Source organism: Pelodiscus sinensis, chromosome 1, assembly GCF_052426305.1.
Source record: "Pelodiscus sinensis isolate ZL-2025 chromosome 1, ASM5242630v1, whole genome shotgun sequence".
Taxonomy (NCBI): Eukaryota; Metazoa; Chordata; order Testudines; family Trionychidae; genus Pelodiscus; species Pelodiscus sinensis.
This window is the reverse complement of record NC_143052.1, coordinates 25115810-25134502: the sequence shown is the minus strand read 5'-3', so window position 1 is coordinate 25134502 and position 18693 is coordinate 25115810. Positions and strand designations below refer to the sequence as shown.

Genomic DNA, 18693 nt, shown 5'->3' with positions numbered 1-18693 from the left:
TCGCCCTGACATTAGGTGCCTAAATCGCAGAATTAGGCCCCACTGGAATTCACAAAGCATTCACTCTGCTGCCTCTGAATTCAATAGGTGCTAAAATCACGTGGCACCTAAATTACGCATAAAAGTTTCTAGGTACCTATGTTTCTGTATCTGAGCAAATGTATTGCAAGTGTATCCTGGAATGATTCACAAACTGGGGAAGGGAAGATAGGCATTCTGCCTAACTCACTTGCAAGACCTGATCCAGGAGGCAAGCTCAGAGCCTGCTCTGATCAGGCCCTTTAGAGATGAGCTTACAGAAAATGGCTGGGGACAGAGGGAATCAAGACTTCCTTTATAACTTTTAGCATAGTGGTCAGGGTATCCACCTAGAACAGCTCTGGGCAAGAGCCTGTCAGTGTGCTGGATATAGTCCACCAAGCCCTTTCATCCAGCCCATGCAGCAGCTCCCAGCCCCACCCTCTAACGTGCTGCCTGGGAGCCAGGCGTGAACCCTTTCAACTGCTTCTATTTAAAGGGCTCACACCTTCTGGGCAACTGCTAAGGCACGAGCCCTTTAAATAGCAGGAGCTGAAAGGGCTCGCAGCTCCCACACTCTGCTAACACTTGCCTCGGAGCTGCAGGGGAGGCACAATCCCTTTCAACTCTTGCTAATTAAAGGCCCCGCCCCTTCGGCCCAAGCCCATGACCACTTGGAAAATGTTTGAAGTGGCCTCCTTTCAAAAACGATTGCCCACCCCGACCTAGAATGTAGGAGACCTCCCAGTTCAGGTTCCTTTCCACCTGAGGGTGAGAAGGAATTTGAACTGGGATCCGACACTTCACAGAAGGTTGCCCAGACCAGGGGGCACTGGGACATTCTGATGGAGGAGAGATTATCTCCATCTCTCCTGTTGAAGCTATTTCACTATGGATAACTAATGAAAGAATTATTGGACCAGAGAGAGAGCGAGAGCGAGTGTGTTCTAGCATGAGATTGAGTCTGTAACCTGGTGGCTAGAGCACTCAGGAGGAAGGCTCTGGACCCAAGCCTTCTCTACCAAGCATTTTTTTAAAATTATTTATCCACAGTGGAAAAGTTTCAACAGGAAAGACTGAAGAAGGGAGCTGAACTAGCAGTGATGTGTCTCCCAAGTGAACACACCTATCACTGTGCCAGATGTAACAAGGAAGCACTCTCACTTCCTCACCCTGTGGGTTTTTGCTAAAACCGTGTGGGCACCAAATCCAAAAGAGGGTTTTCAGCTGAAAATCCCAAGCAGACAGGCTGCAAGGAGGAGTCTATTTCTGGGAGAGGACCAGGGTTTAGAATAGGGATTTTAGATGTCCGGTAATTGAATAGTTGCATAGCAGCCTCTATCTGGGGGGAGCTCAGATCCCCTGAGGACAGAGACTGCTGCCACAAAGCAGCCTCTGCCTGCAGGTAGCCTTGGCCTGCCATGGACAGAGGCTGGTCTGCATTCTATGGAGCAGCCTCTGTCTGCAGTGAGCCTGGGTTCGCTGTGGGCGGAGGCTGCTTTGCAGCAGCCTCCCCTGCTCCTCCCCTCTGATGTTGCTGCCTCTGAGGAAGGCAGCAGCACGCAAGGGGAAGGAAGGGGAAGGTAGCACCACAGAGCTGGTGTTGGGGGGGACCAGCTTTTAAGCTGGCTCCCCTCAGCACCAGATCCTGCTACCCCCTTGCTGCCTCTGATACAGAGACAGCAAAGGGGGAAATGTGAGTAGTCGAGAAGTTTAACCGATAAGCCTAGGCGTATCATTTAATTGTATAGTCAACTACTCGTTTACATCCCTAGTTTAGAACACTATCCTCAACTAGGCATTTCCCATTGGTTAGTTTTGGCAAGGAGCTACTTCCCTTGCTGGCTTTTATTAATCCCATTCTTAGGTACCCATCTCTCCCCCTAGGCGACTCAGTCTTTGTGAATGTCAGTGATTTTATTGGCACCTACATTTCTTTTTGAATCTAGCTCAGAGAAATTAAGTGATTTGCTCAGGGGTATGCACATAATCTGTGGCATATCTAGGAATTAAACCCAGATTTCTAGAGTCCCAGTCCTGTGTTAGTCACAAGATCAGCTTTCATTCTGAACTCTTTTCTAAATATCCTGCTATTTTAATTTTCTGATGACCTTACTGCTTAGATAAGTGTCTAATTTGTAAGTTTAGCACTGTGCCTAGCATAGCATGGGGCATATACTGAAGAAACACCCTAGAACAACTGGCAAATGCACTTTAGTTCAAACCTGCAACACACAGAACATGAAAACCTGGCCCCACTGAAGTCTAAGACAAAACCCCATTAGTACTTCTGTTGGCCGGTTTTCATCCCTAGAACCTCAGTCTTCTTCTTGAGCAGAAGCTGCCTCTACTTCTGCAGTTCTACGGTGTCAATAAGTAGTTGCCACTATGACAGTCTGGACAAGAGGGCTGAGAAACTATTTTAAACCAACAGAGAGGGCAGTTTGTTTACCCAAATCTCCCACAGAGCAGGCAGGGATGACAGTTTCCTAAGCACTTTTGGGACCTCCATTTAGAGGTCCCCGTGTTTATTTCTCAATCCCCATGGTGATGAGAGTCCCATTGAAGCTGTGCTCCTATTGGTCCCCCTCCTCAATTTGGGTCAAAACCCAGATTTCTCAACTCCATCTGTCCATATACCCCGAATGACTGTCTTTGAAAAAACATGTAAAAATAAAAAGTGGAGTTCATGACAACGTAAGATAGATGGATGGGCTGTGCAGAATATTTGTCACTGTTGAAGTTTTAAGTTTCCTCAGAAATCTTATCTGAATCCCTCTTACTTTTCATTTGCCAAAGCTCTGTGTAGGGAAATAAAGATAGAAATAAAAAGAGAATTTGGCTTCTAAGTAGAGACAGCCCTTAAAACATGAAATTGGACTGAATTTTAAACATAAATAAACTCCAACTGTCAAAAAAAATGAGCTGACAAAAAATAAAGGAAAACAATTTTCAGCTCTTCCCTTAGCAGAGTGGTATGGTATCTAGAATATGGCCACTTTTCTAAATTATGAGAGGAGAAGTCAGAACAAATAGGTGGGGCATAGAAATATATGCCAAACCATGGAAGTGGGAGTTGAAGGTGCCTGGACATAACAACTTTTTATGCCAAGTGTGAATCTCTTTGGTGTGTTTTCATAGACTCCACCAAGCATCACAGCATATGTGCTGATGAGATTTCATGCATCATTTACCTCTTATTAAATTATTGCTACAGAACTGGTGAAAATCTTTTAACAAAACAAACAGAAAAAGCATCTGAGATGCTTCAAAGTTCTAAAGTTGTCTGGGCTCAGTTTCTAGTGCATTAATAAATATGACTGATTCCCTTTTCTTTCCTTTGGAAGTTTGCCTTGGCCACACTAGTGAGGAACATAAGACCAACTTCCTGGAGTCCTGTATCTAAAGTTCCATTCCACTGGGACATGGCACCAAGAGATCTAGGGGGAATAGATTTCCAAGTCGGGCCCTGTTAGCAGTTTAAAATCACACGCAGTAGCGTCACATATTTTAATGCAAATAAAAACTTTCCAACTAAGCTATTATCATTTTATGACTGGGCTGGAATTTTGCCAGAATAGTTCTTGAACACATTTTTTTCTTAACACATCTCAGTGCCTGTCCTGTGCTCTGTTTTGTAGACTGCTTTGCTAACCTGCTTAAAATATGACAGTAAAAGCCATTTAGATTTTTGTGAGTGTGGACAAGGCTTTAACTTCAAAGCACACCATTCACGCTGTCAGGGTTATGCACCAAACATATGGCATCTAACCATTTGTCATCCCTTTCAACTTAACACACAGAAAAAAGAATCTTTCCACATGTTTTGATAGTCAAGATAACTTCTCTAGACAAAAGCAAGTGTGCACAAGCCTTCCCGGAGCATAGCAAAGCTAAAATGATCCCTTGCTAAGTTACAAGACACAGAAGTTTCTTAGGTCTTTTAATGTGAATTAACAGAAGAATAGCCACTCTAAACCTACAGATCTATAGAGAAATCATCTGTATGGATCTACACGCTATGGATAAGAATGAGAGCTGTGTTTCACATTACAAAACACAAATCTTGGGTAACCATTCAACCCATGTTGGCCAGAACAGTACCCTTTTTAAGCTTTTTGTGGGGGGTCATGGCATTTTTGACAGAACTTGCCATTTATCCTGTTAATTTTTGTCAAGCACTGGCAAGAGGAAAAAGGACAAATGCTGACAAATATGGGGCACACTCTCTTAAGGGGCGTGGAGGAACGTTGAGGGGTAAGCAGCTACGCCAGGTGCTCAGGCAAGCGGTGACACCAGATGGCTCAGTCTGACAGCCCAGACACTAGGCAGCTCAAATGGATGGCCATCCATGGCAGGGCTTGGCCTGCAGGTCAAGATGCCACGTAGGACTAGGGCCATTGGTGACACCAAGCAGGATGTGGGGAGATGGCTCAGGCCTAGCGTCCAGTTTTCAGTTAAGAAAATACAGTCACCCAACCCAAACTTCTTTCACACGATGATGTGAAAAATTAGAAAATCATTCTTTGCAACCAGATTCAGACCTTGGATTGCTCTCTGTTAAGGCAGGAATAGATGGAGAAATGCCATGGCCATTCACTAAAAATAGCTTTTTATTCTCACCTTGTGACAAGTTCTTGACCAAAGGTTGATTGCAACTCTAGTTACAATGAACCTTGACCAGTCTCAAAAAGTTATGACTTTCTTGAGTAAAATGGAAGATGAGACCAATCAAAAATCAATCTGTTGGACACAAGCTGATCTAACATGTTAGCAAAAAACTGGCTTAACTTTCTGACTCTAAGGAATATAATCTTTTGCAGATTTCTTGTAGCGTCTTGCTTAAAGGAGCAAAGCTTCACCAAGTTGTACATACGGATACTGTGAAATTGTTAAGAAGGTCTCTTCTCACTCTGTTTGGGTGACAGAAGTTTAGCAGCATTTGTTTCTAGGAAAGAAGGAAATTCTTGAAGAAGTGCCTTGAGAATTTAGAGAACGTTTGTGATAATCTACTTTGTTGGGACCAGGGCTCAAACTTGAAAGGCAGCCAACGGTTTTCAATTGCTTTCAAGGTGTTAGGGAGAAGTGGCAATGAGCAATGACAGATCCTAGAAGAGAAAGTCCCCTAAGCTGAGCCCTGATTCTCTGGGACCACTGGAAAGAGAAGAGTTGGGAAACTCAGATGGCTTTGATCCTTGCATGTCTCTTAAAGATGAGTTGACCTCATGGTCAACCATGCCAATATGACATATCAAGCAGTATTATCCTGGAGTGTTCATCACTACATGTGGCCAATAGTAAGGAGGCTCTAAAAGCCACCAAGCCCGTCTCTGCACCAAGAGGCAGTCTGAAACTTGGCTAGGAAAGATCCAAGATACTGAAGGATGTTGGGAGTTATTGGCCATCTCTTTCAATGATGTTTGCAAGGTAAAGTGACCTCCTGTGAGGCAGGACTTAATATCTGTTAGTGGAAGGGTGAGGTGTTTCCCACTGACATTCAGCAGATGGGAAAGTCTTAGGAGTGGCTTCCCCTACAGTCTTCAGAACCATAATCTTTGGTGTCGGACTAAAGGCCACAAGGGATGGAAGTCTGCTCACTTCTTTCTAGGGATGTTAAAATGTGATTATCTGGCTAATCATATTGTATCAACAATGTGATTAATTGATAAGTGCCACTGTGAAGAGCCGTAGTGAGGGTAGCTCCAGGAGTCCCCTCCAGCTGGAAATGAGCAGTCCTGGCTCATGAGGACTTTCTTGAGAGAGTGATCAGGGAGGTTGTGGGGCCCTTAGTAGATGAGGGAGGTAACCTAGAGACAGATGATGTGGGAAAAGCTGAAGTACTCAATGCTTTTTTTGCCTCTGTCCTTACAATACAATATGGGAAGGAGATGGGCAGCCCTCCGTGGAGAAAGAACAGGTTAAGAACTATTTAAAAAGCTAGACACACAAATCCATGGGTCCAGATTTAATACATCCAAGGAACAGAGGGAGTTGGCAAATGTCATTGCAGAGCCTTTGGCCATTATCTTTCAAAACTTGTGGAGATCTGGAGAGGTCTGGGATGACTGGAAAAAGGCATCTGTAGTGCCCATCTTTAAAAAAGGGAAAATCCAGGGAACTATAAACCGGTAAGCCTTAGCTCAGTCCTCAGAAAAATCATGGAGGGGATCCATAAGGAATGCATTTTGAAGCACTTGGAAGAGGGGAAAGTGATCAGAAATAGTCAACATGGATTCACCAAAGGCAAGTCGTGCCTGACCGATCTGATTAGCTTCTATGATGAGGTAACTGGCTCTGTGGACACAGGGAAGTCAGTGGATGTGATATACCTTGACTTTAGCAAAGCTTTTGATATGGGCTGCCACAATATTTTTGCCAGCAAGTTAAGGAAGTATGAATTGAATAAAATGGACTGTAAGGTGGATAGAGGGCTGGCTACAGTTGGGCCCAACAGGTAGTGTGATCAACAGCTCAGTGTCTGGTTGGCAGTTGGTTTCAAGCGGAATGCCCCAAGGATCGGTTCTAGGGCCAGTTTTGTTCAATAACTTTACTAATGACCTGGATGAGGGGATGGATTGCACCCTCAGCAAGTTTGCAAACAACACAAAGCTAGGGGGAGAGGTAGATATATTGGAGAGTAAGGATAGACTTCATAGTGACCTAGACAAATTGGAGGATTGGGCCAAAAGAAATCTAATGAGGTTCAACAAGGACAAGTGCAGAGTCCTGCACTTGGGACGGAAGAATCCCAAGTATTACTACAAGCTAGGGACCACCTGGCTAAGTAGCAGTTCGGCAGAAAAGGACCTGGGGATTACAGAGGATGAGAAGCTGGATATGAGTCAACAGTGTGCCCTTGTAGCCAAGAAAGCTAATGGCATATTAGGGTGCATTAGGAGGAGCATTGCCAGCAGATCTAGGGAAGTGATAATTCCCCTTTATTCGGCTCTGGTGAGGCCACATCTAGAGTATTGTGTCCAGTTCTGGGCCCCCTCACTATAGAAAGGATGTGGTTGCACTGGAGAGGGTCCAGCAGAGGGAAACCAAAATGATTATGGGACTGGAGCGCATGACCTATGAGGAGAGACTGAGGGATTGGGCTTATTTAGTCTGCGGAAGAGAAGAGTGAGGGGGGATTTGATAGCAGCCTTCAACCTCCTGAAGGGAGGTTCCAAATAGGATGGAGAAAGGCTGTTCTCTGGAGTAACAGATGGCAGAACAAGGAGCAATGGTCTCAAGTTACAGTGGGGGAGGTCTAGGTTGGATATTAGGCAAAACTACTTCACTAGGAGGGTAGTGAAGTATTGGAATGGATTACCTTAGGGAGGTGGTGGAATCTCCCATCCCTAGATATTTTTAAGTCCTGGCTTGACAAAGTCCTGCCTGGGATGATTTAGTTAAGGTTGGTCCTGCTTTGGGTAGGGGGTTGGACTCAATGACCCCCTGAGGTCTCTTCCAGCCCTAAGATTCTATGATTCTACGTGCCAGCTGGGCTCTTACTACATTTAAAATACAGAGGAACAGTGATCAGCGCTAGCTGGAACTTCTCAGTCCCAGCTAATACTGAGTACAGCAGCCCCCGCTCATGCCATTTCCCCGCTGTGCCTCTGCCTCCTCTGCTCCCCGCAGAGACAGTGCTATGGGGAACTGGCTTAAAGCCGGATCCCCCCAGCACAGGCTCCTGGTCCGCCGCCCCCCCCCCCCCCGCCCCACCTCACTTTCTGCCTCTCTTTGACAGAGGCAGCAAGCAGGGGGAAGTGACTAGTTGAGTCGCTTCTTGACTATCCAATAAGCATTTGCTTCTTGGATAGCTGACTAGTTGCTAACATCCCTACTTCTTTCTCCACTGACTTTTCCTTGGAGTTCTTTAAAAAAATAAATTAATAAAAGTTACCCTACTTATTTCTCTCCCTATAAAACCTCACCACCACATCAGAGTGGCCCTGGGGACTCGGAATGATGCATTGCCCTATTTCTCTAACAATAAGAAAGGCAACCCCCAAAACATCACCAAAAGAAGGGTCAATGTTGACTCCAAAATTACGTATAAGGTTAAAAGCATCTAATACACACCAGCTGAAATACCATATAATTCAATTTGGAGAATGAAGTGAGAGCCATATGCTCAATGATTTTATAGAAGTCTGCACAGTTCTCATTATTCCCCAATATTTTGCTCACTTCCCTTGGGCATGAGCAATAACTCTGACATTCCAGAAAATGGATTGTTTTTCCAGCTTTGTGGGATGGGTGAGCAGGATGATTCTCAAAAGATAAGTCTTTTTTTTATTTGAGATTAAAACAAGGCACCCTGGTTTTATTAAGACTCCATAAACAATGCTATAAATTGCTTTCTCTGATGATTCCAAACTAAGCTGCCAAGCATGCAATTTACTCAGGCTGTCTTCATTGCTCATGTGCAATATCTGCCTAGATCTGCTGGGAAATAGAATACAGAATGCCTGGTTAGTTTCTTGTTTCTGTGCCTTGGAAACTTCAGTCCCTGGGATTTTTGCTTGCAACAGGTTTATTGTCTAGTTTGCTTCTTTTACTCTCCCAGTCAAAAGCATAGTGACTGTTTTTCTTTGCTGATGTATAGGAAACTGACTATTTTCACTTTCCCAAATACACTGCTGGTGAAAGAGATGATGCTTCCTTACTAACTCTTAAAGGTGTATCCTTGCCGAAGGACATAAACTTAAGGTTATTTCCTAACCATTTACTAGTTATTGCAATGATGGGCAAGTTGAAAACACAAAACAGGGATTAAAAAGAGCTATTTTCAATTCCCAAGATCCTTACGTTTGAGTGAAGACCCTAAATGGAGTTAGGTGAGAAAGGCTGCAGAAACCACTTAATGATAATAGATTATTTCACTAAAACTGACCAGATAAGCAAAAGAAAATTCATGGCTGGGGTGCTGGGAAATAGCTGTGCTGACTGCCAGTTCCCTGAGACCAGCTCCCTTTCCCTTTGAAGATCTCTTCACAACAACTAGCTTCTATTCGCAGTGAGCCTATGTTCTCTGGCACATGAACAGGCAATGCAAGTGCGGGGGAACCTGTCATTGGCTGTGTTCTGGCTTGCTCTCTAATGCAGTGTTTCCTAAATTTATTTGGCCAGGGAACCCTTTTCAACTTTTCAGAATTTCAAGGAACCTCTAGGTTTGTCAAACAAAATAAAAAAAAGAAAACAGAAAAAAGGAGGGGAACCCACAAATGAAAATCACATTCCTTCCCCAAGACCCGATCCCTTGGAGGCCCCATCCTCTCTGTTCCCCTCCTCTCCATCACTTGCTATCCCCAACCCTTATACACTCTCACTGGGTTGAGACAGGAGGTGCAGGCTCTGGGATGGGAATGAGGGATTTGGGTGTGGGAAGGGGTGAGAAGTGCAAGCTCTGGGAGGGAATTTGGATGCAGGAGAAGGGGATGCAGGCTCAGGGAGGGGGCTCTAGGCTGGGGAGTGTTGGGCTCAGGTGGAGGGTTGGGGTGCTGAGCAAGTCACAGACTTGTGGATGTGAGGGTGCAGGAGTTTGTGTTGGATATGTGAGGGGCTCAGGGCAAGGAGGTTGTGAATATGATGGGTTCAGGACACAGATTTATGATGTGTGGATGGTGCAGGAGTGTTGTGGCAGAACACTGAGGATGTGGGGATGCAGGAGTTTGGGGATGTAAGAGGCTTAGGGGGTTCCAGTGTCGGAAAGGCTCAGATTTGGGATCAGGTGGTGCAGGAGTGTTATGATGCTGCAGTGAGATGGGGATTTGGCCCGGTTTCATTTTGAAATAAAATATTATGTCAAACTCAAAAAGTTTTAGCATTCTCTTTATTTATGAGAGGGGCGGGGAACCTGTTTTGAGTCAAGGATCACTGACCCACAGAAAAGTCAGTTGGGGCCACACAAGTGAGATGCAAAAAAACCCCTCCAAAACCCCCAAGCCTCACTAATGTGTTCCCAACTGTGCTGGTGGGGTTGGGGACAGAATGCATGTGGGTGCTGGGACCAGGGAGAGGGTGCTGCTGGGTGGCAGGATGCTGGCACAAGTGGCAGGGTGATGGGGCAGGATGCTGGGGTCAGGGACATGGTCCTGCTGGGCAGTGGGGTGGGTGCAGGTACAAGGAACAGGATGCTGCTGGGTGCTAGGATGGGTGGCAGGGTACTGGGGCTGCGGATAGGGTGCTGCTGGGTGCTGGGGCTGGGGACAGGGTGCTGGGGGTGCTGGGGTGGGTGGCAGGGTGCTGGGGCTGGGGACGGTGTTTCTGAGTGCTGGGGACAGTGCTGGTGGGGGCAGGGGACAGGAGACAGGGTACTCGTGGGGGGTCTGGACAGGGGTAGCTGGGACCAGTACCTGGCAATCCTGCAGCACCTCTGGGTTCCAGGAAGTGCGACTGCACTTCCCCCTCCCCAAACAGCTGGCATGCATGCTGCCTGAATAGCAGGGGCTGTTGCACTCCAGCAACTTACTTCCACGATGCCGTCCTGCGGTGTGGGGTGTCCCAGGGCAGGGAGGGTGAGGGGTGTTCCAGGGCAAAGAGCACTGCATGCACAGTCGGAGCTGCGCAGACCCGGGTCTCCTGACCACCTCGCCACTGCGCAGAAAGGCCGCGGAACTAAATTACAGGGTGCCACAGCCCCAGCTGTTCAGGCAGCGCACACCGGCTCCTTTGGGAAGGGGAAGTGCTTCTCTCCCCGCTGTGGGTCACATGGGGTCACCCCTGTTCAGCACCCCCCTAGTGTGCCAGCTGGGAGCAACTGTACCCCTCAGCCCCCACCTTGCTACGCCTCTGTGTCGCCAGAGAGGAAGGGGAAACAAGTGTGCTGCTTCTTTAAGAAGCTGGCTAGCCAGCACTCTCTCTTTCAGAGGGGGCGGGGGAGTGGCGGCTCCTCGCGGAACCCCTACTTTCGCTTGGGATTCTGCGGAGCACCAACTGGGAAACACTGCTCTAAGGTTTCTACATGAACATTCTTCATTTGCCTTTCAGTTACCTCCTAGCAGGTAAGAGCAAGTAAGCTCTTGTCCAATCATGCCATCCCCAGAATTCTGCCAGTCATCCTTCACTTCAATTATGTGGTCCTTACTGTCTGTCCAGTGCCCTCTGCATTGCCCATGTAGTTTCACACACAGAGCTTACAGTTTGCAGAGACCTTCTATGGCAGCTACGCTACTCCTGATCTTGAGTGAGTGGTCATGGACAAAGGGTTAAGTCACAAGCATTTCTTCCTTATTGCCAAAGAAAAAGCTAGGAGTTTCTTCCTAGTATGGTCAGTACCAGGAATGGAGTTATACCAGCACTTTCTAGTTATGCAGCCTGACAATGCTAAAAAAGAAATGGGGTCACAGAGTTTGCAAACCAACTCTTAAAACTATTTTTAGATTTCTATATAGTTTCCTTTAGAGTGTCTACTGACCCCATAGAGAACTGAGAGCTCATCCTTGTTAATTACACTGAAGCACTCAAGAGTACACTCTCATTTCACATTTCCCTCCCTCCTGCAGCATATGCCCCAAGTCCTCTGAACTGATCCTCCATCTCCTGAGAGAACAAAGGCCTTCCCACTTCTCTCTCTCTCTCATCACCTCTCCTGCTAACACCCTCCCCCTACCACCCACCTCAACTATTTCCTGCTTTTCTTCGCACTACAGTCAAATGCTGCTCCATTCTTTGGTTGCCTCCTAACTCCCCTGGATGTGCTCCACCAATGAGCTCACAGTCTTGCTACTGCCTTGACCAATGTTGTAATTAGTAGCAGAGAGAAGACGAGTTTCCTATGTAACACCAAGCCCTGGGGTTTGGTGAGGGTTTCCTATAGCTAGAAATGGACTGGATCAGAACTCACTTAATGGAAGAATTCTACCCTAATTCTCCTTTGGAGGAACTCCTCATTGACCACTCACAATAGCACTCCCAAGACATATGTAAAATCCACTGAAACCAGTCAAGTCCAGCATTAGCCATCCGGAAACCAGACAGCTTCTGAAGAGTTAACTATTTCTGTAGTAACCTCTTAGCTTAGAGAGACTTAAAACGCTAAATTGGTTTTCCCTTGTGATGTGGGGTTTTTTGTTTTTTTTTGGTTTGGCAAACACAGGGTTTTTTTTTCATCTGTTTTATATGTTCTGCAGCTGAAACTTAAGTGAAATTACTGCCACGCTGTCTCTATGGGGAAGAACATTTTTCACCGTGTAGGCTATCTGTTAAATTTATTAAATTATTTCAGAGTCTACTTGTATCAGAAGATGATCTTACTGGAAAAGTAATATTTTCTATTACAAGTTTAACCTATACAAGACACTGTTAAATTAGTTGAAGGCAGGATAAGAAAAGAAGTCAGCCTACATTTCCAGGAAATAAAGGAAAACTGTAAAAATATACAGATCAGGACAAAGTTTATACTTAAAGGACAGCTCCCCAAAGTGTTCTATTCAGACTATGAAGTCATAAACTACATGAATACACATCTGACCAATTACCGGTCAGTATATTGATTTGTTTCTAGAATATGGGACATTAGGTACTAAATACAGTTATAATGTACAGTTAATATAAGGTTGAGATGGCCACCCTACCTGTAAACATGAACAGTTTTTCCTCTAAAAGATGTACATTAGGATTATTGACGTTAACAGTCAATATTTAAATTATTTAGAGGTGACACGGAGAGAAATAAAGCAACACACAAGTGGTGCCCCCCCATACAGGAGGACACAAACTCAAGGGGAGATTACATGATCTCTCCCTGTGCCTCTTTCCCACCCCACCTCCAGCCCAGGACGCCCCCTACCCCATGCTCTCCTCAGCCCCTCCCCACGCTACATTACTTGTCGGGGGGGGGGGAGGGAAAGTGTTGACTTCTTGCTGCCCTAGATCCCTCCTTCTGCAGCATCTGGGCTGACTTGGAGACTGCCAGGCTACTGTGGCAGCAGGCAGCCCCCTGTCCAGGATCAGCTTCTGGGGACAGTGGCCAAGTGATCCATAATGCCCCCAGGCCCTCCGGCACACTCAGAGGATCTCACTTTCGAAAACAGAGCTTTTGAAAGTGAAAGTAGTCGGGACATGCTTTTTCAGCAACCCGCCCTTTTTCGAAAAGCCGCTTAAACCTCATTTTTTGAGAAAGAGCAGCTTTTCGAAAAAGGGGGGGGTTGCCGAAAAAATGACGTCACGACTAATTATACTTTCGAAAGCTCTGCTTTCAAAAGTGAGATCAGAAGAAGATATGCAAATTCCGCATGCATATCCTCTTTTGAAACTTCAGTGTAGTCTAGACATAGCCTCAGAGTCGGCTCCTGAAAGCTGAAAAGCGCCTGAAGTCTGGCTGGGGAGGAGTGGCAATGGCAGTCCCCTCCCTACCCATGCTCAGTGTCTAGGGACAGGAGATGACTGAACAAGCTGAAGAGCACAGGGAGACTCCAGCTCACGAGCTGCTGTCCCTAAAAGCTGGGCGTGGGGCAGACAATGCTCTCCCAGTCAGCTGCTCCACTGCCCCAGATAGTGTTCCAGGCTGCGTGGCTGGAAGAAACTCTGGCCCCATTCCTTCACTTCTGGCTCTTGGCCTTCCCTTCCTCTCCTCACCCAGGTTGGCTGCTGGGGAGACACCTGGTCCTTCATACCCCTCCAACGGGTCTCCTAAACAGATCCCAAAATCCCTTACTGAATTTCATATCCACAGTCATTGCCTCATTGGGTACTTTATGGGAATGCCATGGGCTCTTTAAGGAAGTGAAAACAATTAGCCAAATCCCTTCAACATGGAACTCTCATTAACTTCAGTGGCTTTGGGGAGTGTATGTTTGAAGGCTGGCTAATTAAGACTCAGTTTTAGTCTAAATTGCTGAACTGTCTGTATGCAGAATGGTAGGGCTGGGGATCATTTCTGTTTCTGTCCCATCCCTCCTCCACAAAAATCACAGAATGTTAAAAATAAATGCTGACCACCTCCCCCTAATATAAACAAAAAAACACCCCTGGGCCTGGCTCTAGCTATCAGAAGGATCAACCCCCAAGGCAGAAAGGGGGTCACTCAGCTCACATGTACATTTTACAGTGCAAGGGTATGGAGGATTTTTTTAGGGATCCAAAGCACTGGTCAATCGTAGCTCTTCATTCACTGTAAGGCACTTTCCATTGATGGAGCTACTCTCAGCAGAGAACCTCACTGGAGACGCAAGTCTGCTATTAGGGGCCATATCACACTGAGGCCCTTTAATGTTACTTTAAAAAAAATAAAATTTCATATCCTATATATATTATTACACACTGCACTGAACGAGACAGGGGAAAATAGTATGTAGTGATCATGTAATTAAATACAGCATCATGATGGATATGCATAAGGTAGTCTAATTAAGATTGTACTTACTTGCGTGCGCGCTTATGTTTTAATAAAAACAGAAAATGCCATCATGGCTCATCAATGGGGTTAGGAACTTCAGTTCCACGACACAGACCTATACTAAATGGAGTGACTGTTAGCAATGGTGCACTGTTATCCTCTACGGCTATGTCTAGACTGCAAGCCTCTTTCGAAAAAGAGCGTCTAGTCTGCAAGCAGTACTTTCGAAAAAGCAAGCTGATTTTTTGAAAGAAAGCAGCGAGTGAGTCTGGATGCTCTCTTTCTAAAAAGCCCTGTTGGCATTCAAGAACACCTTTTTTCGAAAGAGCACTTTCGAAAAAAGGCGTTCTTCCTCGTGAAATGAGGTTTACTACCGTTGAAAGAAAAGCCGCGTTCTTTCGACTTAATTTCGAAAGAACGCGGCTGCAGTCTAGACGCAGGTGATGTTTTTTCGAAAAAAGACTACTTTTTTCGAAAAACCCCCTGAGTCTGGACACAGCCTACAATGGACCAGTCACAAGAGGAGGGATGAGACACGTGCTTTGCCAGTGGATTTCACAGCTATATCTTGATGGTAGAGGAACACAGACACTCAGGGCTCCTAGGTTCAGTGTGGAAATGTGCGCTAGTGATTGCAGATGCTTCTTTGTGCTCCCAGCCTATCTCTGTGTCCTCTGCTCCTATCAACTCCCTCAGCCCTCCCCTCTACCCCAGTCCTATCCACCCTTCAATATATAGCCTTGCTCCCTGGTTCCTGACACTGTCCCTTTCTGTTCGTATCTCTCACTACCCCCAGCTCCTACACACTCCGGTTCTGTTCCTTTTGGCTACGGCAACATCCTTTTTTCACCCCTCTGAATTCCATGGTGTCTGCTCCATCCTTTCCTTTCTTACTAGCTGGGCCCCAGCAGAGAGCCCAGAAGAAACAGATTTCTTCTTCTCAGTTTGTATACCTGTCACGATAGCACCCCAGGCTGCTTGCTGCATTGATGCAGCTGTGACAGAGCAGGCTCAGTTGCTCTGTGGGGATGGTGCAAGCTGAGAGAGCATGGACCATGCCCAGTGTAGATGGGACTCTTTAGCTGCGAAACTCTAGCAAGTCTCTATTAGCAAGTGCAAACTGATCTTTCAAAGGCTTAACACTTTGATAAATTGGACAGTCATGGGGACAATAAAAAGGCACCCTTCCGCCAAATTTCAAGTTCCTGGTCCAAAGAATGGAGGCACTACACGATCTCAACAAAATGGGAGGTGCTGGATATTAATAAAGAACATTAACATAAGCAGAACAACATATTTTTCCTAATCTCATTCCTAAAAATGGCTGAACTGTTTTAGCTATTTCAAAAACAACAACAAAAATTAGCCCAAGACAAACACCTTGCATGGAAAATTTCAGGGTAAAATTTCATGTTGAAGTATGACAAAGTTATAAACAACCAAAAACAGGATCTTACAATGCAAAGTGTAGGGCAAATTTAATTAAGAGGCAGCACTACCTGCATCGGCTATAATATAAACAACATTTTTTTTTCTACAGTATGCTGCTTGCCCCCTTTTACCTTGATTATCAGATGTACTCAGAACACATTTGTAAGGATTCTTTTGTTATATTTTAATACATATTTGCTGGTTATATATTTAATTCTATTCAGCTGTCTAAGATAACAACATTCTGTTTCTTTAAAAATCAGTAGGCCACATTCTTGTCCAGTGTAGCTCCATAGAAGTCAATGAAGTTATGCTGGGTATGAATTTGGCTCTACAACTCTCATTAGTGAAACAGCTGATCACTATTCATATGTCATTTACAAAGGTATAAAATAAAAAAAGTAATAACAGATGTGGAGGCCGTTGGCATAAGCACCATTTGAAGTTGAAATAGACCAGAAAGAAGCCAACAGCAATAAAACTATAATCAAACGTATCTATATTTTATTTAGCACAGACAGATTTATTAAAAACAAAATAGCCAGCCTTACCAGTAATAGTTATGTGACCCTCTTTATGGGCACATTGGGTTTCCTGTAACTGGATCTCTGGGCTCACATCGACCTTGCTTCCAGATAATTGTAAATAAGCTTTGAGAGAGGCAGGTACCTTGACTGTAATGGAACCTGTTATAAATTAAAATGAAAGACATGAATGTTAATATCCAAAGCAAAATATGCAAACAGGATGAGAGTCCCACTATTCTACCCTTTTCTAAGATAAGATGGAAGGGAGGCCTATTTTTGTTCAAGAACTTTCAGCTGCTGGTTTCTTTTCTTACCTCCAGGATAAAAAGTACTCTTGGGGTCACATGTTCTTTCATTTACTGCAAACAGAAGACTGTGCAGCTGTATACATTGTTAATGCAAGTATCTGTCTTCTGAGATGTCTTCCCCTAAAAGCTAGCACTTCACATCCATTGAGGAGTTGAAGCCCCACAATTGATTCTAGATTGCAGAATAGATTACTGTCTACTCCATGGCTATTGTCAATTACATTGTACAGATGATCTGTTAGCAAATTAACAACAGTTTCATTAATCTGCACTACCATGGCCTTGAGATTAAAACTAGAAGTCTGGCCTCTATTGGAACAACAATCCTGAAGTGTTGTCTCTAAGGGTGTGTCTAAACTACATGGCTCCGTCGATGGAGCCATGTAGATTAGGCTGATCGGCAGAGGGAAATGAAGCCGCGATTTAAATAATCGCGGCTTCATTTAAATTTAAATGGCTGCCGCGCTCTGCTGATCAGCTGTTTTTCGGCAGATCGGGGCAGTCTGAACGCTCCTGCGCCGACCTGAAAGCTCTTTGTCAACCTCCCCCTTATGACTCGTGGGATGAGGTTTACCGGGGAGGTCGACAAAGGGCTTTAAGGTCGACAGGGGAGCGTCCAGACTGCCCCGATCTGCCGACAAACAGCTGATTGGCAGAGTGCGGCAGCCATTTAAATTTAAATGAAGCCGCAATTATTTAAATCGCGGCTTCATTTCGCTTTGCCAAATAAACAAATCTACAGGGGGGAGCCATGTAGTGTAGACGTACCCTAAATGTGGACCTACTGTAGAGTTGAAGCTAATAGTGAGGCCACCCATTTGCCGGTCTTAGACAAATTGGCTACGTCTACACTGGCCCCTTTTCCGGAAGGGGCATGTTAATTTCAGAGATCGCAATAGGGAAATCCGCGGGGGATTTAAATATTCCCCGCGGCATTTAAATAAAAATGTCTGCCGCTTTTTTCCGGCTTTTAGAAAAGCCGGAAAAGAGCCCTTTTCCGGAGGATCTTATTCTTTTTTTCCGGAGGATCGGGGCCAGTGTAGACGCTCTTTTCCGGCTTTTCTAAAAGCCGGAAAAAAAACGGCGGACATTTTTATTTAAATGCCGCGGGGGATATTTAAATCCCCCGCGGATTTCCCTACTGCGATCTCTGAAATTAACATGCCCCTTCCGGAAAAGGGGCCAGTGTAGACGTAGCCACTTGGAATAATAAGATTAAAGATTTTCAGTAGCTTTGCTAGGTGCATGAAAACAAAACCCAAAAAACCTTCAAACACATTCTGTATAAATGTTTCATTTTCAACTTGATTCCCGCTTCATTTTTCAAAAGTTTTCATTTTTATATAGCTACATGTACAGTAGGCCCAACTCAGAACATAACTAGTACTTTGACATATTATTTCTGTAACAGTCCTTCAAAGTAATATCCATCAAGCTGCCTGTACAAGAAAATGAAAACAGATACAGGGCTTATTTCTAGTCCTGATCTGGCCAGCACAAGGCAGTCAGAAAGCTACACTAATGAGGCAGTTCTGTATGGGAATTCCAGAGTGACATACCATCAACTTGGTGTCATCTGCACCATAAATTATGACAGGCATAAGGGAAATGGCATAGAGACATTTTTTTCTCCATTCTCAGATCCTGTTAGGTCAGATTCAATGGTCTAACTCATAAATCCTGGCAAACACTCCGTTATTTTGACATTACAGGCCAAGTTCTACTCCACCGATGTGAATAGTTATTCTGGATTTACATTAGTGTAACAGAGAAAAGAATTTGCCTGTTTTGTCTATGCCCTCACTGGAACAGATGTCAGGGTATGTTGTGAAAATCAGTTTATTCATTTATTTCTTTATAACACCTATGAAACACATTTTCTTGTCTCAACAGTTAAACATGAATGTCAGTTACTGGAAGTAATTCCATGTCTGGGTGGGTAGTAATGTGAACATAGTTCTTCCTGCCCCAGGAGATGGAGTAGCTAGTGCGCACACCTAATTCGAATGGCCATGAGCAACCACTTGAAGAAGAACATGATATACCTGCAAGGCTTGAATGTGTTTACTATACCAGG

At 45.0% G+C, this 18693-nt stretch overlaps 1 protein-coding gene across 4 annotated transcripts in view; it reads right to left on the bottom strand.

The window, feature by feature from the left end:
- The window catches only part of FAM185A (family with sequence similarity 185 member A), a 119833-nt gene that overhangs the window by 45342 nt on the left and 55798 nt on the right, over nt 1-18693 (bottom strand). For all 4 annotated transcript variants that reach the window (XR_016349672.1, XM_075926836.2, XM_075926832.2 and 1 more), the window contains one exon: nt 16333-16467. Coding sequence is in view for 3 of the 4 variants with exons in the window: in XM_075926836.2 (XP_075782951.2) it covers nt 16333-16467 (135 nt within the window). In the remaining variant the exon portion in view is untranslated. The remainder of the gene's footprint in view (nt 1-16332; nt 16468-18693) is intronic.